We start from the raw sequence: 22,991 nt of genomic DNA, 5'->3' as shown, positions 1-22,991 counted from the left end.
TCCTGTCCAGGACAGGGACAGGCATTACAGTGGACGGCCTGAGAGGGGGAATACAGCTACAGAGTCATGTGACCGGGGCGGGGCTGACACTGTACCATGTGACCTGCTGCTGTACAGAATAGTGTGAGGTGAGAGAACTGAGAGGAGGAATGGTGGAATATGACTCTGATGTATAGAGGGGTCTGATGTGGGGGGAGCTCTGAAGTGGAAGGGGCTCCAAAGTGGGGGGGGGGACTACTCTGAAGTGGGGAGGGGCACTGAAGTGAGGGGGGCTCTGGAGTGAGGGGGAAATCTCAAGTAAGTAGGGGGAACTCTGAAGTGTGGAGGGGGACAACTCTGAAGTGAGGGGGGCTCTAAAGTGGGGAGGGACTACTCTAAAGTGAGGGGGGCACTGAAGTGAGTGGGAGCTCCAAAGTGGGGGGGGGGCTACTCTGATGTAAGTGAGGGGGGCTCTGTAGTGGGGGGGACTACTCTGAAGTGAGGGGGGTTCTGAAGTAAGTGGGGGGGCTACTCTGAGGTGAGGGGGCTCCAAAGTGGGGGGGGCTACTCTGAGGTGAGGGGGGACTACTCTGAAGTGAGGGGGGCTCTGTAGTGGGGCGGGGACTACTGTGAAGTGTGGGGGGGCTCTAAAGTGTGGGGGGGACTACTCTGCATCGAGGGGGGCTTTTCTAAAGTGTGGAGGGACTACTCTGCATCGAGGGGGGCTTTTCTGAAGTGTGGAGGGACTACTCTGCCATTGAGGGGGGCTACTCTGAAGTGAGGGGGGGCTCTGAAGTAAGTGGGGGCTACTCTGAGGTGGGGGGGACTACTCTGAAGTGAGTGGGGGCTCCAAAGTAAGTGGGGGGAACTCTGAAGTGAGGGGGGGACTACTCTACACTGAGGGGGGCTACTCTGAAGTTAGGGGGGCTCTGAAGTGGGGGGGGGGCTACTCTGTGGTGAGGGGGACTCCAAAGTGGGGGGGGACTACTCTGAAGTGAGTGGGGCTCTGTAGTGGGGCGGGGACTACTGTGAAGTGAGTGGGGCTCTGTAGTGGGGCGGGGACTACTGTGAAGTGAGGGGGGGCTCCAAAGTAAGTGGGGGGAACTCTGAAGTGTGGGGGACTACTCTGAAGTAAGGGGGGCTCTGAAGTGGGGGGACAACTCTGGAGTGAGGGGGCTCTAAAGTGGGGGCGGGTACTACTCTGAAGTGAGGGGGGCTCTGAAATGGGGGGGGACTACTCTGCAATGAGGGGGTTCTGAAGTGAGGGGAACTCTAAAGTGAAGGGGGCTCTAAAGTGTGGGGGGGGGGGCTACTCTGAAGTGGGGGGACTACTCTGCAATGAGGGGGGTTCTGAAGTGAGGGGGGCTCTGAAGTAAGTGGGGGGGGCTACTTTAAAGCGAGGGGAGCTCTGAAGTGTGGGGGGGTACTCTGCAATGAGGGGGTTCTGAAGTGAGGGGGGGCTACTCTACAGTGAGGGGGGCTCTGAAGTAAGTGGGGGGGGCATCTGAAGAATAGGGGGGGCTTTGGTGTGAGTGGGGAAGGGGGTGGCCCCCTCTCCTGGTGGGATTTTAAATGAGGTCCCAGCACTGTGAATGCTATGTATGATGTCACAATGCCCCCTATGTCCTCATATACTGACTATATATTACACAATGAGGGCTGACAGCACAATATTGATTATAACAACACAATCGTTTATTAGCATCAGAATGGTGACAGTGACTTTGCTTCCTCTCAGTGCCCCCAACGTATGATATATGGATACTTACATTGTGCCAAGCTGGTCCAATGCAACCATGCAATAAAGATCACTGCTGGAGTTCAGTATAGGCATTATCATTGGACAAGGGGATGATGGCAGTTGGTGACTCACCAGGCTCCAGTAGAGTGAAACTTTATCAGAGAGGGGACTTTTTTTTTTCCAACTTTGCCAAGTTTAAAGTTGGGCAAAGTTCACTTTAAAGGTTTCAGTAACACTTGCCGAACGCAGATCGCTCTTTAGAAAGCATTTGACACGCACTAACGTGGTTGCGGGGCGCATTGCAGAGCGGCCCCATTCTCTTGCATGGGTTGCGCTTGGCGGGCCCTACGCCCAGCGAAAGCGACAGGGGGGGCATGATTGGGGGGTTGAGGAAGCACTGAAAACACAGCTCAATCCACAGCTTCTCTATTTGAAGCGGTATTAAACCCAAAAGTAAACATTTATTATATTGCAGCTTACCAATTCTTAGATGTGGTGGCTGCATTCGTTTTCTGTTTTTTAGGCTTTGTTTGTTTTTTGCATCTGGTGATCTGACCAGTGTGGCCCCTTTCATACGGAGCAGAATCCATCCAAGCGGATCCGCCTGCTCAGCGTGGGATCTCTCCGCTTATCTCTGCTGGGAAGGTGGGTGACAGGTCTGTGTCCTCCCCACTATGCAGAGCGGACACGGACACAGAGCGGACACGGACACAGCCTACTGTTCTCTATGAGGCGGTCAGATGGAAATTAAATTTCCAATCCGGTTTTTAGTAGACGGGATCGGATTGGATGCCTGTCAGTGACAGCGCCCCCATAGAGAACAAAGGGTGGTCCGAAAACCAGACAGGCGGACCGACCATCCACTGGTGTGAAAGAGGCCTAGAACACGCTCTCTGGAAAATGTATCAGTTTACATTTTACAGAGATGGGACAAAACATTTAACACTGACAGGGGTACTTACAGTGACCAGCTTTTATTTATTGATGTAAAACCTTTATATTAACTGCTTCAGCCCCGGAAGATTTTACCCCCTTCCCGACCAGAGCACTTTTTGCGATTCGGCACTGCGTCGCTTTAACTGACAATTTTGCGGTTGTGCGATGTTACACCAAAACAAAATTGATGTCCTTTTTTTCCCACAAATAGAGCTTTCTTTTGGTGGTATTTGATCACCTCTGCGTTTTTTATTTTTTGCGCTATAAACAAAAAAAGAGCGACGGTTTTGAAAAAAACGCATTATTTTTTACTTTTTGCTATAATAAATATCCCCCAAAAATATATAAAAAAACATTTTTTTTCCTCAGTTTAGGCCGATGTGTATTCTTCTACATATTTTTGGTAAAAAAAAATTGCAGTAAGCGTATATTGATTGGTTTGCGCAAAAGTTATAGCATCTACAAAATAGGGGATAGATTTTGATTGAAATGGGACTTTCTTTATAATATTTATTAAGGACTCTATGAATTGTCACATATTATATTTTTTTAGAGGATATTTTGATATATATTCTTTATCGCGTGTTATTGATGAGTTGCTATTCAATTAATTTTATAATTATTTTTCTGAATTTGATTTAGGCCACGCTATTTCTGTATTTTGTTTGTTTATTTGGTATCACAAATTGTGTGTTTGCTGCTTTATCCAAGTATCTGTTTAACCACTTCAGCCCCGGAAGGATTTAGCCCAGGGGTCTCAAACTGGCGGCCCTCCAGCTGTTGCGAAACTACAAGTCCCATGAGGCATTGCAAGGCTGACAGTTACAAGCATGACTCCCACAGGCAGAGGCATGATGGGACTTGTAGTTTCGCAACAGCTGGAGGGTCGCCAGTTTGAGACTCCTGATTTAGCCCCTTCCTGACCAGAGCACTTTTTGCGATGCGGCACTGCGTCGCTTTAACTGACAATTGCGCGGTCGTGCGACGTTACACCCAAACAAAATTTACATCCTTTTTTTCCCACAAATAGAGCTTTCTTTTGGTGGTATTTGATCACCTCTGCGGTTTTTATTTTTTGCGCTATAAACAAAAAAAGAGCGACAGTTTTGAAAAAAACGCATTATTTTTTACTTTTTGCTATAATAAATATCCCCCAAAAATATATAAAAAAACATTTTTTTTCCTCAGTTTAGGCCGATGTGTATTCTTCTACATATTTTTGGTAAAAAAAAATCGCAGTAAGCGTATATTGATTGTAGGGCTGCAACTAATGATTATTTTCATAATCGATTAGTTGGTCGATTATTGTTTCGATTAATCGATTAATCGGTTAATAACCTTAAAAAAAAAGTGTGGTGTATAATTTAGGTAATATGTAAAGTTTAAAAAAAAAGCAATTTATTCTTAAATATCTCTATGCAGTGGTAAATATAAACAACCAACTATATGGTTAGGGAGCAAAATATTGAATCCACTCTGAGAATAACAGACAGAAGAGATATACTGTATATACTATTAGAGGAGATACACTGTATACACTATTAGAAGAGAAATACAGTTTTTTGGCCAATTTGTTGTTGGGCAGATTAAAAAATACAAATTGCTGCAAAAATGCATTATATGCTTATCTGCAGCTTCTCCATTGAAGTATATTGAACCAAAAAAGCACCGTTTTGCGTTAAAAAAAAAAAAAAAGTCCTTGACCCTTTCCAAATACGCAGCGGCTGAAATAAAGCATAGATGTGAACGTGTCCCATAGAAAACCATGTTAAATGAACTGTAGTGTGTTTCTGCAAAAAGCATCAAAAAACACAAACATGTGAACCAGGTCTAAGACGTTTAGTAACATAAGGGGGTTAAAAAAAAACTAAAATGAGCCCTTTATAGTACAAAAAAAGCAAATAATCGCTACTGTAAGGGGTTCATTTTTTAACTGTAGAACTGTCAAAGTAATATTTACAGTAGCGATTATTTGCTCTTTTTGTACTATAAAGAGGTAATTTTATTATTTTTAATCCCATTATGTTACTGGCCGATTAATCGATTATGAAACTAGTAATCGATTAATTTCATAATCGATTAGTTGTCGATTAATCGATTAGTTGTTTCAGCCCTAATTGATTGGTTTGCGCAAAAGTTATAGCATCTACAAAATAGGGGATAGATTTTTGGCATTTTTATTATTAATTTTTTTTTTTTTATTAGCACTGGTGGTGATCTGCGATTTTTATCGGGACTGCGACATTATAGCGGACACATCACTTTTGACACTATTTTGGGACAGTGATCAGTGCTATAAAAATGCACTGATTACTGTGTAAATGACACTGGCAGTGAAGGGGTTAACCACTAGGAGTCGATGAAGGGGTTAAGTGTGTCCTAGGGAGTGATTCTAACTGTGGGGGGGGGTGGGCTTCAAGTCACATGACAGCGATCACCGCTCCCGATGACAGGGAGCAGTGATCTGTCTTGACACAACGGGGAAATGACTTGTTACATAGGCACTTCCCCATTCCAAGGCTCCGTGACACGATCGCTGGGAGACCGGCGGACATCGAGTCCGCCGGTCCCGCGGGCACAGTCACGATGTACGCAGCAGGCGTGCGCGCACCTGCTATCCCCGTCTCTTAAAGGGGACGTACAGGTACGCCCATTTGCCTACCGCTGCCATTGTGCCGACGTATATCGGCGTGCGGCAGACTGCAACTGGTTAAAAGAAAGAAAAAAAAAAAACAACTGTTTGGTGTAACTGATTATAAAGTGTGAGCTGAAGTTTGGCTTCAATTTGTTAGTATATCTAAATCTGCTAGTACATCTAACACTCCCTTCCCCCCAGACTGACAATGCTGCTGTCCAAAGGTGGCCCCTGTGCTCCTTCATCCAGAGTGGGGGGGGGGGCGTTCTAATACAGGAGGTGTGTTACTGGCCAGATCACCAGCTGAAAACAGAGGGGGGGGGGAGCCTAAAAAATAAGAAAACGAATGCAGCCGCCACATCGAATGATTGGTAAGCTGCAATATGTGACATGGTTTTGGATTTAATACCGCTTTAAGCAACAACAAAAAAAGATAATTTTAGAATTAAATTTGCTTGCATAGCAACTTTGTTTGTTTTATATCAACAGAACATGATACCGAGATAAAGAACTGAATTACAGTCTGGTGGTGATCCGTCAGCTTGCCATGGTCACAATTTGCATAAAACTTCAGGAACTGCTTATCCCGGATTACCATGAATTACCATTCACTGGGCAGCCAACAGATAAAACACTATAGGAAGCCCTATGATGTTAAAGCTGAACTCCAGGTATGGTTCTTATTGCATAGAAGGTATGTTGGTGCAGCTTATATCAATGTAAGTATACAAATTCTATTCCTGTGGAAACAGAAGATGTCTCATCCATGGGTGCAGTGTCTGTCGGAGCACAGTCCCCCCCCCCCCCCTCTTTGGGGCCCATGTGCCGTACTCACATTGCACCCATGAATGATACACCCCTGGGAAGGTCACTGTAGCTGTCACCGCAGTCTTCCGTGTCCCATGCGGCTGCCCTTCTGCATAGTGACCACAAGGGGTCTTTTTCTTGGCAGAACCTCCATTCACAGAACCCCCTAGTATTGATTTCAATGAATACAAGGTGTTCTCTGATTGGACAGCGCGGTGACGTCACAATCTCCATAGACTTTTTGTCTGCACCGAAAAATATTTTTCTGGCGCTCCTCTTCCTTTACTTCTAAATATCGGCTATCTCAGCTATACATGAGCTTAGTGACACTCTACTAAACCAGGCTGGTCCAAATTGCCACACTGTGGCATCAAGTAATATCCTTCATGGTCGCACTTGCTTGTATGCAGTCTTCTTTAACCCAGTAGAAAAACCCATCCTTACCTGGGGGGAGCGCATACAGTCTGGCCGGAAGGCAATCCTGTAGCTGGTGCAGTACAAGGTGCCATAGACTTCACGGTGGCCATCTTTAAAATACATGCGTTTTCTGACTCTCAGCGACTCTACATGCACATGTTCTCCTGAGGGGAAGAAAGACCTCTTATAAGATAACCCTAGTTTCAAAGTATAACTATAGGCAAACCTTTTTTTCCATTTTGGAGAGGTATTAGAACCCCTGTCAGTTTTTATTGTTGTCTGTTCCCCCCATTAAAGAGATTCCCCCCTCTCTATTTCTCCTGTTTACCATTATTATTGAAAGTGAAAGTAACAGAAAATCCCAAATTTTGAGTTGTCCCCAGAAAAATAATAGAATGGAAATCTTCCAATGGGGTGAGCGGGGAGTTCCTCACTTCCTGTTTGGCTATGGGACAGGAAGTGAAGGGAAATCTTTGCAATGGGACACAGATGGTGAAAAGAAAAACAAATCTGACAGGGGTTATAACTCTCCCATGCTCTATCCAAAATGAAAATAAATATGTATATGTGTGTGTATATATATATATATATATATATATATATATATATATATATATATATATATATATATATATATATATATAATATATATTTTTTTTATAATTATTTACACACATACATATATTTTTTTTTATTTACACACACACACATATATATATATATATATATATATATATATATATATATATATATATATATATATATATATATATATATATATATATATATATATAAAATGTGTGTGCGTGCATGTGTGTAAATAAAAAAAATATATGTATGTGTGTAAATAGTTATAAAAAAAATTATATATATAGTCCCACACACTATAAAGGTGAGCCAGGATACTTGCTTATAGAGAGAGCTTTCCCAGGTGCAATCCATAAAGACGATATATAGAATTCCAATAAGAAAGCAGGTGCGCTCTATGAGACTTGCCGCAAGAGGAAGGTTTATTATGGTCAGTGTTTTTCGGTAGAGCATAACTACCTTTCTCAAGACTGTTTGTCTTAAGCGCCAGTTAATGCCTTATTCGCACAGGAATGCAGTCTGCATGTGCAATACCTGTGCTTTCCTCTGCAGTGCGATTTTTGCATCCCATTCATTTGAATGGGCTGGAAATCGTCGCACCAGAACGCATAAAACAAAGTGCATGCACTTTTTTGGGTATAAAGCTCCACCAAATCGCATGGCACTGCAATACCAATATGATCTGATGCTGCAAACACATTGCATGGGGTGCTGTTAACAATGTGTTGACACCCGCAGCAGGTCGCAGAGACAGTGCGTTTTGAACGCAGTGTGGGAAACGCCGTGGGAACTTGCCTTTCCCGTGCTGCGTTCTGGTGTGCACTAAGAAAGATGGGCTGCACCCACAGAAAGTGTTTTGCGCATTTGTGAGTTGCAGTGCCATTCAGTCTCAATAGTAACCCCAATGCACTTTGCTAATGAACATGTGCTGCGGTGCACCACGAGGCACAGTAAGACCCCTTTCACACTGGAGCGCTTTTCAGGTGTTTTAGCGCTAACAATAGCACCTGAAAAGTGCCTCCCAAGCTACCCCAGTGTGGAAGCCCGAGTGCTTTCACACTAGGGCGATGCACTTGCAGGACGGGGAAAAAAGTCCTGCAAGCAGCATCTTTGGGGTGGTGCAGTAGCGGTGTATACACTGCTCCTCCACCGCCCCTGCCCACTGAAATGAATGGGCAGCGCTGCTGAAGAGCCTGCAAAGCGCTTCGGCAGCGCCGCAACACGGGCGCTATTAACCCCTTCTTCGGCCGCTAGCGGGGGTTAAAAGCGTCCCGCTAGCGGCCGAAAAGAGTCGCTATAACAGCAGTAAAGTGCCGCTAAAACTAGCGGCACTTTACCGCTAACGCCTGCACCGCCCCAGTTTGAGGGGGTCTTGCACACACAGTACCATGCGTTGTGGTGCTGCATTACAAAAAATAGTACATTATTTTTTTTTTTTCGTGTTTGATCTGGTATATTAGGCAGTTCCTTAAAGTTGTTAAGCTGGCAAAGGGCAATGCACATGCGTTATTGCAGTGCACAGATCTCAACTAGGCCTCTGCAGTCTTCTCTTCTCTAAAGTCATTCAAATTCCAGAATTTGGAAAGCTTGTCTGAGCGGTCAGAAAACGGGGCGAAGAGCTGAAGTTACATTCGGCAGAGCTCAATGAGGAGAGCCCTGAGAGCTGATGGGAGGAAAGAGACACAACCCCTCCTCTACACAGCACAGCAGCAGGAACAGAGCTGAGGCTGTCAATCACAGACTGGGTGCTAGAGGTCCCTCCCCTGTCACCTTTTTTCTCTTGGTGTCAGGAAAACTTGTCAGAAGTGACTCATTCTGATAGTAGAGGAATGAAGCAGCAGACAGAAATGACACTTAGTGCTCTGGATTGAGACAAGTACAAGCTATAGAGGGATATGCTTTGTTCATATTTCATGTCTGAGTTTCACAACCATTTTAACATGCGTTGCTGTAAAGCGCTTCATTTATTTTGTTTCTAGCAGTGACACCAGGGAAAGAGAAAGGAACCAACACACAGTCGGGGACACCACCAGAGCTGAAGAGTCTCATGGAGGTCGCAGAGCTGGAAGGGGGGGAGGTAAAGAAACGTGCTGGGGGAGAGGAGAGTATAAAATGTCTTCTATTGCGGGGAATTAAGAGATTTTAACCTTTAAAGACCTGACAGGGTCTCTTTAAGCAATTATTCAGATTGCGGCATTAATTCTGATTGGCTGCTATGGGCACCTCACCCACTTTCTTACAATGCTCTTTACTGACATACATACACACAATAACTGACCCGTTTTATGGAAACCTTTCGCTACAAAGTTCAAACCGCATCAACTTTTCATTTCTTAAAATGCGATCAGATAGCGGCCTCTAAGAGTCATAAATGACGCCTTTGCTCAGTTTCCTGTTGTGGTAGTCGGCAGCATTTTCATGACTCAACACTAAACCATCTTTATCTTCAATATTCAGTGTGCATTCAAAGAGCTTCTGTATTACCCTCTGCAGGTGGATCTGTGGCCTTAAAACAGAAAATTGCGAGCAGGAAGGTTTTTTTTCTTACATGCTATATCTGCAAAAATAAAAGGCTTCTTATCTTCCTCCTCACAATTGTCTTCAGACTGTAAAATAAACTGCGCATGCGCAGCTCGGTGTGTAATTCCAGCATCTGCCAGGTGCCGGGATGAATGAACTCCCTTGAACATTTATGGAGGATTTCTGAAGACTTCCTCCCCAACCACAAGAAGCGGGGGGGGGATGTCAGTGATGGCGAGGTAAGCTCGCAGCCGACGCATTGCTGGAGTGGAGATGAGTTAGTGTCAAGTGAAGATATATCATAAAAAAAGCCCCATCATTGGTATCAGTGGGATAAAATAAACCCCTTATTGGTGTCACTGGGGAAAAAATAAGCCCCATCATTGATGTCAGTTGAAGAAGAATAAGTCCCATTCTTAGTATCAACGGGGAAAAAACAAAGCCCCATTAGTGATGTTAGTGCAGGTTAAAAAAAAAAAAATCTCATCATTGGTGACAGTAGGGTAAAATAAACCCCATCGTTGGTGTCATGGGGATAACATAAGCCCCATTGTAGGTGTCATTGGCATAATATAAGCCTCATTGTTTTTGACAGAGGAATAATATAAGCCCCATTGGGATAATATAATATTTGCCACTGGTGTCAGTGGAAAAAACAAGCCCCATCATTGCACAAGTGGGATAAAATAGGCGGCAATTATTGGAATCGGTGGGATAAAGTAAGTGCCATCATTGGTATAATATAAGCCCCATCATTGGTGTCATTGGAATAATAGAAACCCCATTGTAGGTGATAGCGAGATACAGGATTAAGCCCCATCATTGGTGCCATTGGTGTCATATAAGCTTCATTATTGGTGTCATTGGAATAATATAAGCCCCGTTGTTTGGTGTCATTGGAATAATATAAGCCCCATCATTGGTGTCATTGGAATAATATAAGCCCCATTGTTGGTGACAGGGAGAGACAGTAATAAGCCCCATCATTGGTGTCATTGGGGTCATATAAGCTTCATTATTGGTGTCAGTGGAATAAAAGCAGCCCCATCATTGCACCAGTGGGATAAAATAGGTGCGAATTATTGGAATCGGTGGGATAAAGTAGGCCCCATCCTTGGTGTCATTGGAATAATATAAGTCCTCTTGTTGGTGACAGAGAGACCATCTAAGCCCCATTATTGGTGCCATTGGTGTCATATAAGCTTCATTATTGGTGTCAGTGGGATAAAACAACTCATCGTGTCGGTGGGATAAAATAATAATAATAAAATAGGTGCCAATTATTGGAATCAGTGGGATAAAGTAAGTGCCATCATTGGTGTAATTGGAATACTATAAGCCCCATTGTAGGTGACAGCGAGATACAGTAATAAGCCCCATCATTGGTGCCATATCATTTTTCTTAGTGGTGTCAGTGGGATAAAACAACCCCGATCACTGTGTCAGTGGGATAAAGTAAGCCCCATCATTGGTGTCACTGGGATAATATAATCCCCAGCATTGGTGACAGAGGAATAATATAAGCCCTATTTTTGGTGTCATGGGGATAGTTTGAGCCCCATCATTGGTGTCATTGGGATAATATTAGCCCCAGCGTTGGTGTCAGAGGAATAAAACAAGCCTTGTCGTATGTGTTGGTGGTAAAACAAAAAATAAATAAGCCCCAATCATTGAGTCTCAATGTCAGTCGGATAAAATGAGTGCCAGTCCTTGGTGTCAGTGGAAGTAAAATGAAGCCAACATCGGTGTTCAGTGGTTCGCTTCCCTGACCACCCATTCCTGCATTGCTGCCTCTCAGGTGTGTAAACTTGCTGTGACTGTCGGGGAAGAGATCACTCCGGCAGAGTTGCAGTACTGGGGTATGGAGTGCAAAAAATGTTCCAGCACTCGGCACCCGAAACTGCAGAGGAATCAGTCAAGCTTAACAGGTGATCCCAAAATGTTGGGTGATTCTTTAGTTTTTGCCATGTCTGTGTGAATGAGTGAGACTTGTAATGCTGCTATATGCTGCACACCCAGCAGTTTTGTCAAAAGGCGGTTGTAAACCACAGACATGAAATATGAGCAAAGCATATCCCTCTATAGTGCATACTTGCAGAGCACTCCAGAGCACTAAGTATCATTTCTGTCCACTCCCTCATTCCTCTGCTATTTATAAAGAAAGTCTGAGAACTGACCCCTAACATAAAACACCTCCATCCCTAATATCAGAAAAAGAAACAAATGAACGTCGCCCACGGGACTTTAAATGAGGTGTAAATGGTGATCAAAGGGTAAACAGGTATAAAAGTACAAGTATTTTATTGAAAACAATGGCATAATCCATAGTAGGACATGAGCATGGGTGAACAGGTTCATAAAACAGCAACATTGCATAGTAGTCCTAAAACATAGCCATAATATAATAGTAATACATATAATACAGGTATGCATGGTACATCTCTAACCCGACGCGTTTCGCGAGCTTTCCTCGCTTCATCAGGGGCTGATGTGCATAACTGCTGTCTGTAAATACAGATTAAAGTAATTAGAGTATAGGTTATGATTGGGTAAAAGCAATAAGCCAGAACCGGTCATCCCATACTTACTTGTAAGACCAAAGCTACAGACACATAACCCAGGTACGGGTCGGCGGAGGGCATCTCCCCCGGGAGCTGAAGGGGCCGAGGACCCAGCCAGAGGACCGAGGCCAGGCGTGGGGGGCAGCATGGCAAAATGAGAGAGAGAAAAGAGAGCGTGAACCCAAATTGTTCCCAAATGCACTGCAGGGCAACTCGCTGTAAGGGAATATAAATATAAGGTAGTATAGGATTAAGAAGTTTGGAAGTATGAGATGTATATCGTGGCATCAAATGCAAGGTATGTTAATGAGCAAGGTCTAAAATAATAACATTGGTATTGTCATGGAAATATAAAATGTATGCTACTTGCATGGTATGCATAAGGTGTCCTGCAGAGCAGAGAGAAAAAGAAGGGTACAAGGTGAAGGAGTGAATGAGAAGGAGAGGAAAGGGAAGGGGAGGAGGGGAAAGCAAAGGGAGGTGAAGTGAATAGTGACAGAAAAAAGACAAAGAAGGAGAAGAAAAAAAAAAAAAATGAAAAGAAAGGGGAACAGGACCAGGGGGAAAAAACAGAAAAAGTGAAAGAAGTGAAGGGAAATGAGACACGGTGAAAGAGAGGACAGATTGATCCTCTCTTGCTGTTTCTGACTCACTCCTCTAATTACACTTTCTCTTTTCACACGGAAGTACTTTTTTAGTTTATCACATTATTAATCAATCTGTCCTCTCTTTCACCGTGTCTCATTTCCCTTCACTTCTTTCACTTTTTCTGTTTTTTCCCCCTGGTCCTGTTCCCCTTTCTTTTCATTTTTTTTTTTTTCTTCTCCTTCTTTGTCTTTTTTCTGTCACTATTCACTTCACCTCCCTTTGCTTTCCCCTCCTCCCCTTCCCTTTCCTCTCCTTCTCATTCACTCCTTCACCTTGTACCCTTCTTTTTCTCTCTGCTCTGCGGGACACCTTATGCATACCATGCAAGTAGCATACATTTTATATTTCCATGACAATACCAATGTTATTATTTTAGACCTTGCTCATTAACATACCTTGCATTTGATGCCACGATATACATCTCATACTTCCAAACTTCTTAATCCTATACTACCTTATATTTATATTCCCTTACAGCGAGTTGCCCTGCAGTGCATTTGGGAACAATTTGGGTTCACGCTCTCTTTTCTCTCTCTCATTTTGCCATGCTGCCCCCCACGCCTGGCCTCGGTCCTCTGGCTGGGTCCTCGGCCCCTTCAGCTCCCGGGGGAGATGCCCTCCGCCGACCCGTACCTGGGTTATGTGTCTGTAGCTTTGGTCTTACAAGTAAGTATGGGATGACCGGTTCTGGCTTATTGCTTTTACCCAATCATAACCTATACTCTAATTACTTTAATCTGTATTTACAGACAGCAGTTATGCACATCAGCCCCTGATGAAGCGAGGAAAGCTCGCGAAACGCGTCGGGTTAGAGATGTACCATGCATACCTGTATTATATGTATTACTATTATATTATGGCTATGTTTTAGGACTACTATGCAATGTTGCTGTTTTATGAACCTGTTCACCCATGCTCATGTCCTACTATGGATTATGCTGTTGTTTTCAATAAAATACTTGTACTTTTATACCTGTTTACCCTTTGATCACCATTTACACCTCATTTAAAGTCCCGTGGGCGACGTTCATTTGTTTCTTCATTCCTCTGCTATCACCATGAATCACTTCTGCCAAGTTTTCCTGACACCAAGAGAAAAAAGGAGTCAGGGGAGGGACCTCCAACTAATTGACTGCCTAAGCTCTGTTCCTGTGTGCTGTGTGAAGAGGGGTGTGTCCCTTCCCTCCAATCAGTGTTAAATTTGGCAGCAAATTTCAATTCAGTTTTAGTCTTAAGCCTCGTACACACGATCGGATTTTCCATAGACAAAACCTCAGACTTTTGTCTGAAGGCGTGTGCCTGGATTTTGTCTTGCATACAAACGGCAAGGAATTGTCGACCAACAAACACGAACGTAGTGAAGTACTACGTGTTTTTTCAGCTCTTTAGCGCTACCCTTTGTGCTCCTTCTGCTAATTTCGTGTTAGTAGAAGTTTGGTGAGTGTTGATTCGCACTTTTCATTTCGTGCTTTTCAGTTCGTTTCTGAACAGCAGTTCGTCAACCAGACATGTTGCGGAATCGGAGGAGATAACGTGTTATTTATTATTGGCCTTGGAGTTATTGCTTTGACCCAAGTCCAGTCCAGGAACAAATGGAGGAGGAGGATTTCTTGGACTAAAAATTGGTTGCTTTATTAATGGTGACCAATTATGTCATATGCCTTTGCTGCGGGAGCTCCAGGAGAATAATCCAGATGATTTTCGGAATTATCTCCGGATGACGGGCCCCTGCTTTCACCTACTCTTGGCATTGTTGACCCCCTATATTAAGAAGCAGGACACATACATGAGGCTTTTATTTTATTTTTTGGTTGAATAATGATTTGATTTGGTATATTTTCTATATTTTTGGATGCATAGAATGCACTTTTTGGTTAAGTTCTATTGACAGATAGCATGTCTAATTTTATTTTGTTTTCTTTTTTTAATGCACAATAAAAGAATTAAGTAGAATAATACTTGGCTATGTGTTTTACTTCAAATGACAGTTTGGGAGTCGGCAGTTACATTTAAAAAAAAATACAATGTAAAATTAACAAGGGACACCAACATAGTTGTATTTTTGATATAAAAAAACTACGGGGTAATGGTGTTGTGGTAACTTGCACCAAAATAAAGCATAATAATATTATTCTTGATATCACTAGAAAAAAAAAAGCCTTTGAAAAAATTCATTTGCAATAACTCCATCAGTATCACCAGCAAAGCAGCTTCATTATTATCCCATTAAAGAAGAAGAGAATTGTGCGCTGCATTTCGAGATTTCATAATTTGCCGCGTCACGAATGTTAATTCTCCATTACAAACGCTAGTTTACAAGACCGACCGCTTCCGGCTCGTCCTTGCTTCCGAGCATGCGTGTTTGTACTTTGGACTTTTGTCAGACGGACTTGTGTACACACGCTCGAAAAATCCAACAACACACAATTGTCTGCGGAAAATTTTAAAGCCTGCCGTCCAACATTTCTCCGCGGAAAATCCAACAACAATTGTCTGATGGAGCGTACAAACGGTCGGATTTTCCGCCAACAGCCTCTCATCACACAATTACCGATGGAAAATCCGATCGTGTGTACGAGGGTTTAGTCTTAGGACTAAAATGGCATTTCATTTTTAGTCCCATTTTAGTCTTCTCCAATTGTTTTTAGTTTTAGTCGTATGTAGTCGACTAAATCTCCAGTACATTTTAGTCGACTAAAATCTATTGGGTGTAATTAAATTGTAATGCATTAGTTAACATTTCTCTACGATTTCCAACCTCATTATATAAGGCTGGAGTGAAAAATCTCATATGTTATTATTTAATGTATTGAGGTATGAACGTGCACTACAGACCAGTGTTCATCTTGAAGTCAAATTTCAATTTAGTTTTAGTCTTATGTCCTGTACACACGATCGGACATTCCGACAACAAAATTCATCAATTTTTTTTCCGACGGATGTTGGCTCAAACTTGTCTTGCATACACACGGTCGCACAAAGTTGTCGGAAAATCCGATCGTTCTGAACGCGGTGACTTAAAACACGTACGTCGGGACTATAAACAGGGCAGTAGCCAATAGCTTTCATCTCTTAATTTATTCTGAGCATGCGTCGGATTTGTGTACACACGATCGGAATTTAAACGATCGGATTTTGTTGTCGGAAAATTTTATATCCTGCTCTCAAACTTGAGTTCATTCGGAAATTTCGACGGAAAAAGTCAGATGGAGCCCACACACGATCGGGGTTTCAGACAACACAATCCGATCGCACTTTTTCCGTCGGGAAAATCCGCGACCGTGTGTACAGGGCATAAGTCTTTTGACTAAAATGCCATTTTAGTTTTAGTCGTATTTTAATCATCTCAGTTGTTTTAGTCGTATTTTAGTCAATAGTATTCATTGAGTCGACTAAAATATTTTAGTCGACGAAATTAACGCTGCCTCCAATCAGCTCTCAGAGCTCCCCTCACTGATGTAACTTCAGCTCTCCCCCCCCCCCTTCTGCTTTTCAGGGCTGAGAGATCCTGTGTACATTCTGCACTTTGAATGAATGTAGGGGAAAGACGGTCGCAGATAAACAGGTACAACTTATGTAGGAGGATTTGTTTAAGCTCTGTGTATCACCCGAGGCCAGACACTTCACTGGGTACATGGAAAGGGTTTACAACCACTTTAAGGGCTTGCTCACATCACGTATGAGCGCACACTGCATCAGTACCCTTGGCCGTACATTGTCAGAAGCTCTGCGATTTTTTATTTTTTTTTTTGGATGACCCCCAAATATAGAAAAACTCAGTTCAGATATTTAAGAGAAGATTTGGATTGCAGCAGGAAGTTGATATTTCTGCAGAATGCGGAGGTTGAGTCGGGGGGGGTTACTATAAACCCGATAAATGATCTGAACGTTTACTGCAGGGCTTCCTGTCTGTACTCACCCGGCAGGCAGTTGAGGGTGACGCTCTGCGCTGTGCGGTCACTTATTTTTGGAGACTTTGAGCTTCTGACCTGCAAGATAAACACAGCACGGGTTACCAATCACTGATAATGGATATAAATAGTACCGGCTCCAGATGTTCTACAGAGCGGTGCTTCTAGGCGTTGTGAACGCTAGGCCAGGAAATGAGGGGAAATCTTCCTAACCGAGACATAGGCAAACACATATTAAATTTATAATATTAAATTTAAATTTGGAGGCAAAAAAAAAACCCCATCGCCTGTGCACTCAGGAGAGAAGCATTAAAAGTGCTCAAAAGCGCCTAGACACACGTTGATGTGCATTGTGTGAATGGAGAAATCTGGTAGATTTCTTTTGTTCAGCCCTGCAGGCTTAAGCCCTGTGCACACGATCGGAAAATCGCACGAACAATACCGGTTTGGGAGCGATCGTACATTAATCTGATGGTTGGTACAGAGCTTTCGAGAGCCGATCAGGACATTTCATCCGCTATTATTCAATCGGACATGCACAATTTTTTTTTTTTTTTTCGTACGATGCCAGATCATTCGATTTTCGTTTAACCACTTGCTTACAGGGCACTTGCATTCCCTTCCTGCCCAGGCCATTTTTCAGCTTTCAGCGCTGTCGTACTTTGAATGACAATTGCGCTGTCGTGCCACACTGTACCCAAACAAATTAATTATCATTTTATTCACACAAATAGAGTTTTCTTTTGGTGGTAATTAATCATTGCTGGGTTTTTATTTTTTACAAAAAAATGGACCAAAAATTTTGAAAAATTAAATGTTTTTTACTTTTTTTTTCTGTCAGTAAATTTTGTAACTAAGTAATTTTTCGCCTTCACTGAGGTGCTCTGATAAGGCGGCACTGATAGGCTGAACCAGTGGGCATTGATGAGGTGGCACTTATGGGCACTGATTAGGTGGCACTGATGAGGAGGCACTAATATGCCACACTTATGGGCACTGATGGGCACTGTTAGGCAGCACTGTTAGGTGGCACTGATGGGCACTAATAGGTGGCACTGGTGGGCACTGATAGGCGACACTGGTGGGCACTGATGGGCATTGATGGGTGGCACTGATGGGCTACACTGATGGGCATTGATTGACAGCAGTGATGGGCAGCACTGATAGGAGGCACTGATTGCCAGCACTGACATCTCTAATGGGCAGTGGTGGGCACTGATTGCTGCCACTGGTGGGCACTGATAGCTGGCAATGGTGGGCACTGATTTGTGACACTATATTGCACTATTGTATTCAGTGCCCTAATTACTTCCCTAGCTGTCCCCTGTGAGGAGATTCTGCTGATTGGCTCTCCCCTCCTCACACTGTCCGTGTGAGGCAAGGAGCACCGATTGCTGGAACTTCCCTGTTTATATGTGACCGGCTGTGATTGGACACAGCCGATCACATGGTTAAAGAGTCGCAGACATGGCTCTTTACAGAGATCGTGGTCTCGCTGTGTCCTAGCAACACGATGCGGCCGCGATTGCCGCGCTGCGCGCCCATTCTGGGACGCCGTCTTATGACGACGTCCCAGAACAAGAGCTGCACCGCCCCGCCGTTATTTGACGGTGGGCGGGCGGCAAGCAGTTAATCAGTACAGTTGTCATTCGAAAATGCAATACAAATACACTACAACATATGTCATCACTTACAAATTTTTTAATTACGTCGTACGAGAATTTTCGTGACTTTAGTAAACTCTACAGGTTCGATCTGAGATTAGCATGCAAAAAAGAAAAACGTATGATCATTCGTCCGATAATCTCATCGTGTGTACCAGGCATAACTGATAAAAAAAATCTCCCAGCTTTACTCCTCCATATGACAAGTCACATGACTCCTCTCAGGCCCAGACATTGGCCAGACCTCCACACATCTATCAGTCTAAACAGTTGTACTCATTAAAATGTCAGCACAGTGTAAATAAACTTCCTATTATCCCGTCCTGTATATTTATTGCTGAGCTTCTTCTATAAAGCAGACATAGAGACAAATAAATGCACATGGAGGATCTGGGGAATGGGGATCAGTGGAGGGAATCCGGAAACTCTGGTTTTGCTCACTCAGCTGCATAAGCAAAATTTGCTATTTTTTTTTAAAGAGGAACTTCACCCGACCTCGCTGAAATCCAAATCCCTAATAATTATTCCTATATAAAAAAAAAAAAAAAAAAAAAAACATACTTATCAGTCTATGGAGCGTTGTTTTCCTTGTTAATACAAAAGAATACAGCGCTAGCAACTAGGACACCATAAAATAAAATAAATCTGTGAAGAAAATTGTGCAGATATCACTACAATAATCTGGATGTGATCAAAAATGCACTGGGTGCTGGGTAAAACAAGTGGCATAAAATAAAAATTTACATATTGCATAAAATACCACTAACAATTGAAAATTGACATTTGGTAATAAGTGATAAATATATAAAACCAGACACACATAATGTGATAAGGTTTAGGATGGATGTGCACGTTCCCTAAGGTAAGTCCCACTGGTCAGTGATAGCAGACTTTCGGCTCAACAGCCTAAAAAGAATACATACAGTCACCTGAAATGCTCCAGTAGTTACAAGAAGATATGATGGGACTTGGACCGTTGCCAATGGAACAAAAGCTTGGAAATAGCGGACATCAAATTCCACCCAAAAATTAGAAGGGAAAAGACATGGTGAAATACCGTAGGGAAATAGATCAAGTGCGCATGGTAGCGCTACTCACAGAATGAAGGCTGCAAACAGGCATTCAGAATGTTTATGTGATCGCCGCTGCGATAGCGTGCGTTTCACAGAGAACAGGAAACAGCATCACTAGTTGGAACGTCAGCCGGATATTGCATCAACGCGTTTCGCCCCTCCTCCAGGGCGTCATCAATGACATCATGTTGTTTGTTTGATGTCTTTGATGACCAGCCAAGCCAAGCTTTATAACCTCTTGATTGCTAATTGAAATCCACCCACACCCTACCCCTATCAGTATATATATAAGCTTCTCTTGGGGGAAGCATTTACAGGGGGTACACATTTGCAACTTGGCTCTTTCTCAAAGTGGCGATTTCTATAAATGAAATGCACTTCTGACTCTGCACTTCAGCGAATGCACAAAGCGAAAGGGCACAAGATAAACACTTTGAAAAACAGCACACAGACATCAGGTGAACTTGTTTACTCCTTTAGCTCTTTTTCCTTGTAACATGCTTTCTCTACCACTGCTTTTGACAACTCTGTCCTCCATCCTAAAACTATCTCTCCTTCACCCCTCTTCTCCCCCACACAGCATATATATATCACCCTCACTCCTGTCCTTATTACTGCATCCACCAACTCCTGCTAATTCTAAATCCACATACACTAAAAATCTCTAAGACCCTGGGGCATGTCCCTTCATATAAATCCCACTCCCATATTACCTCCCTCACCCTCTTGCTTCTCCTAACCTCTGGAGATATATCCCCAAACCCTGGGCCTCCATCATTTAACTGTACCCCATGCACCATCACCCTGCACCCTCTGGCAGCAGCCGCAATCAACACAATTTAGTTCCCATTTCTATTCTTCCCAAAACCAGACTCCCTTTCTCTTGTGCCCTTTGAAACTCCCGCTCTGTCTGCAACAAGCTCACCTCTCTCCATGACCTCTTTATTGCCAACTCATTTAACCTACTCGCCATTACCGAAACCTGGCTCCACGAATCCGACACTGCATCTTCTGCTGCCCTATCCCATGGTGGTCTTCTCTGGACTCACTCCCCCAGATCCAGCGGACGTAAGGGAGGAGGTATCGGAATCCTTCTAGCCCCACATAGCACCTTTCAGGTACTTCAGCCACCTCCCTCTCTGTCACTCTCCTCTTTCGAAGCACACTGTATTCGTCTTTTCACTCCAATTTCTCTAAGGATAGCTGTGATCTACAGGCCCCCTGGACCAGTATCAACCTTTCTTGAAGACTTCTCTGCCAGGCTACCCTACTTTCTTTCTTCCAAAATCCCCACTATCATTCTCGGGGACTTCAACATCCCTATTAATACTAACACTCCTTCCACTTCCAAACTTCTTAGCCTAACATCCTCCTTTGACCTGAAGCAGTGGATACATGCTCCAACTCACTCAGAAGGCAATATCCTTGACCTCGTGTTCTCTCATCTTTGCACTCCATGCAACCTCTCTAACTATCCGCTGCCTCTCTCTGATCACCACCTTATTAGTTTCACTCTCTCCCTTTCCTTCAGCTCCTCTCCCTCCAACCACCTTAAAGTTACCCGCAGAAACCTACGTCATCTCAACCCTTCTTTTCTCTACTCTGCTATCAACAACCTCTACGACAAAATCTCACCCCTATCCTGCACCAACCTAGCCACTTCTGTGTACAACGCTTCACTTCTAGCCTCACTGAACTCACTTGCCTCCCTCACTACACACAGAATCAAGCCCAGACCCCTTCAACCTTGGCAAACAGATGATACTAGAAGTCTGAAAAAACGTAGTCGTGCTCTGGAGCGCCTGTGGCGTAAGACTAAGTCCCAGAGAGATTTCAACCAATATAAATCTGCCCTCCAAAAATACAATTCCAGCCTCCTCACTGCCAAGCAGACCTATTTTACCAATCTCATTAGCAACTTTTCATCCTGTCCCCGTCAACTCTTCTCCACCTTCAACTCTCTACTTCGTCCTCCACCGCCTCCACCCGCCAACTCACTCACTGCACAGGAGATCGCCAATCACTTCAAACAGAATATTGATACTATTCGCGCTGAGATCTCTACTGTGCCGACAACCTCCACGCTTTACACTTCATGCCCACAGGCACAATCATTATTTCCCTCTTTCAACCCCACCACTACAGACGAAGTTGCTAAACTACTTGCTAATGTCTACCTTACCACCTGCCCTCTGGATCCTGTTCCCTCACAAATGCTACGTTCACCCTCTGGCCCTATACTACACTCTCTAACCCACATCTTCAATCTCTCCCTCTCTTCTGGCATCTTCCCTAAGTCTCTAAAACATGCACTTGTCAGACCCATACTTAAAAAGCCCTCACTGGACCCATCCAATCTTAACCTACGCCCCATCTCCTTGTTCCTCTTCTTATCCAAACTCGAACGTCTGGTCTACAGCCGACTGAGCGTCCACCTCACTGATAATGGCCTTCTTGATCCCCTTCAGTCTGGATTTCGTCCTCAACACTCCACAGAAACTGCTCTCCTAAAACTAACAAACGATCTACTAATGGCCAAAAGCAATCGACACTATTCTGTACTCCTACTCCTGGACCTCTCTGCTGCCTTTGATACGGTTGACCACCCCCTCCTCCTCAAAAAACTACACGCCTTTGGTCTCTGTGACTGTACACTTCGCTGGTTCTCTTCCTACTTATCCAACCACACCTTTAGCGTTTCTTATAACTCTACTTCCTCCTCTCCTCTTCCTTTCTCTGTTGGGGTCCCCCAGGGTTCTGTTCTTGGACCTCTACTATTTTCAATCTACACTGCCTCCCTGGGTCAACTGATAGCCTCCCATGGCTTCCAATACCACCTCTACGCTGACGACACCCAAATCTATTTCTCTACCCCTCAGCTCACTCCCTCTGTCTCCTCACGTATCAGTAATTTACTCTCAGATATATCAGTCTGGATGTTACACCACTTCCTTAAACTCAATCTAGCCAAAACCGAACTTATAATTTTTCCTCCCCCATATGCCTCTTCCCCTGATCTCTCTGTCAAAATCGATGGCACAACTATAAGCCCATCCCCACATGCCAAGGTTCTAGGTGTTGTCCTAGACTCTGAACTCTCCTTCAAGCAACACATCCAATCACTGTCCAAATCCTGCCGCCTCAACCTCCGTAACATCTCCAAAATACGCCCCTTTCTAACCAATGACACAACAAAGCTCTTAATTCACTCGCTGGTCATCTCTCGCCTCGATTACTGCAACTCCCTTCTCATTGGCTTACCTCTACATAGTCTATCACCTCTTCAATCCATTATGAATGCCGCTGCCAGACTCATCCACCTTACCAATCGCTCTGTGTCTGCAACGCCTCTCTGTCAATCCCTCCACTGGCTTCCGCTCGGCCATAGAATTAAATTCAAAATTCTAACAACTACGTACAAAGCCATCCACAATTTCGACCCCAGCTACATCACTAACCTAGTCTCTAAATACCAACCTACTCGCTCTCTTCATTCCTCTCAAGACCTCCT

The 22,991-nt window shown here is 43.7% G+C and overlaps 1 protein-coding gene and 1 long non-coding RNA gene across 3 annotated transcripts in view; one reads left to right on the top strand and one right to left on the bottom strand.

Moving 5' to 3' along the window:
- MTMR11 (myotubularin related protein 11) overlaps positions 1-22,991 on the bottom strand; it is a 102,817-nt gene that overhangs the window by 57,889 nt on the left and 21,937 nt on the right. The window contains exons 2-3 of one of the 2 annotated variants that reach the window (XM_073609822.1): positions 16,752-16,821; positions 6,543-6,679 (exon numbers count right to left, since the gene is read on the bottom strand). In XM_073609822.1, coding sequence (XP_073465923.1) covers positions 6,543-6,679; positions 16,752-16,821 — 207 coding nt within the window. The remainder of the gene's footprint in view (positions 1-6,542; positions 6,680-16,751; positions 16,822-22,991) is intronic. The other variant, XM_073609823.1, reaches the window with a different exon arrangement.
- On the top strand, positions 62-10,572 carry LOC141117158 (uncharacterized). The gene is made up of 3 exons (XR_012237111.1): positions 62-128; positions 5,781-5,962; positions 9,083-10,572. It is a non-coding gene; the product is annotated as an uncharacterized lncRNA (long non-coding RNA).

Source organism: Aquarana catesbeiana, linkage group LG13, assembly GCF_042186555.1.
Source record: "Aquarana catesbeiana isolate 2022-GZ linkage group LG13, ASM4218655v1, whole genome shotgun sequence".
NCBI lineage: Eukaryota > Metazoa > Chordata > Amphibia > Anura > Ranidae > Aquarana > Aquarana catesbeiana.
Note: the sequence above shows the minus strand (reverse complement) of the source record. Positions and strands in the feature narration are given on the sequence as shown.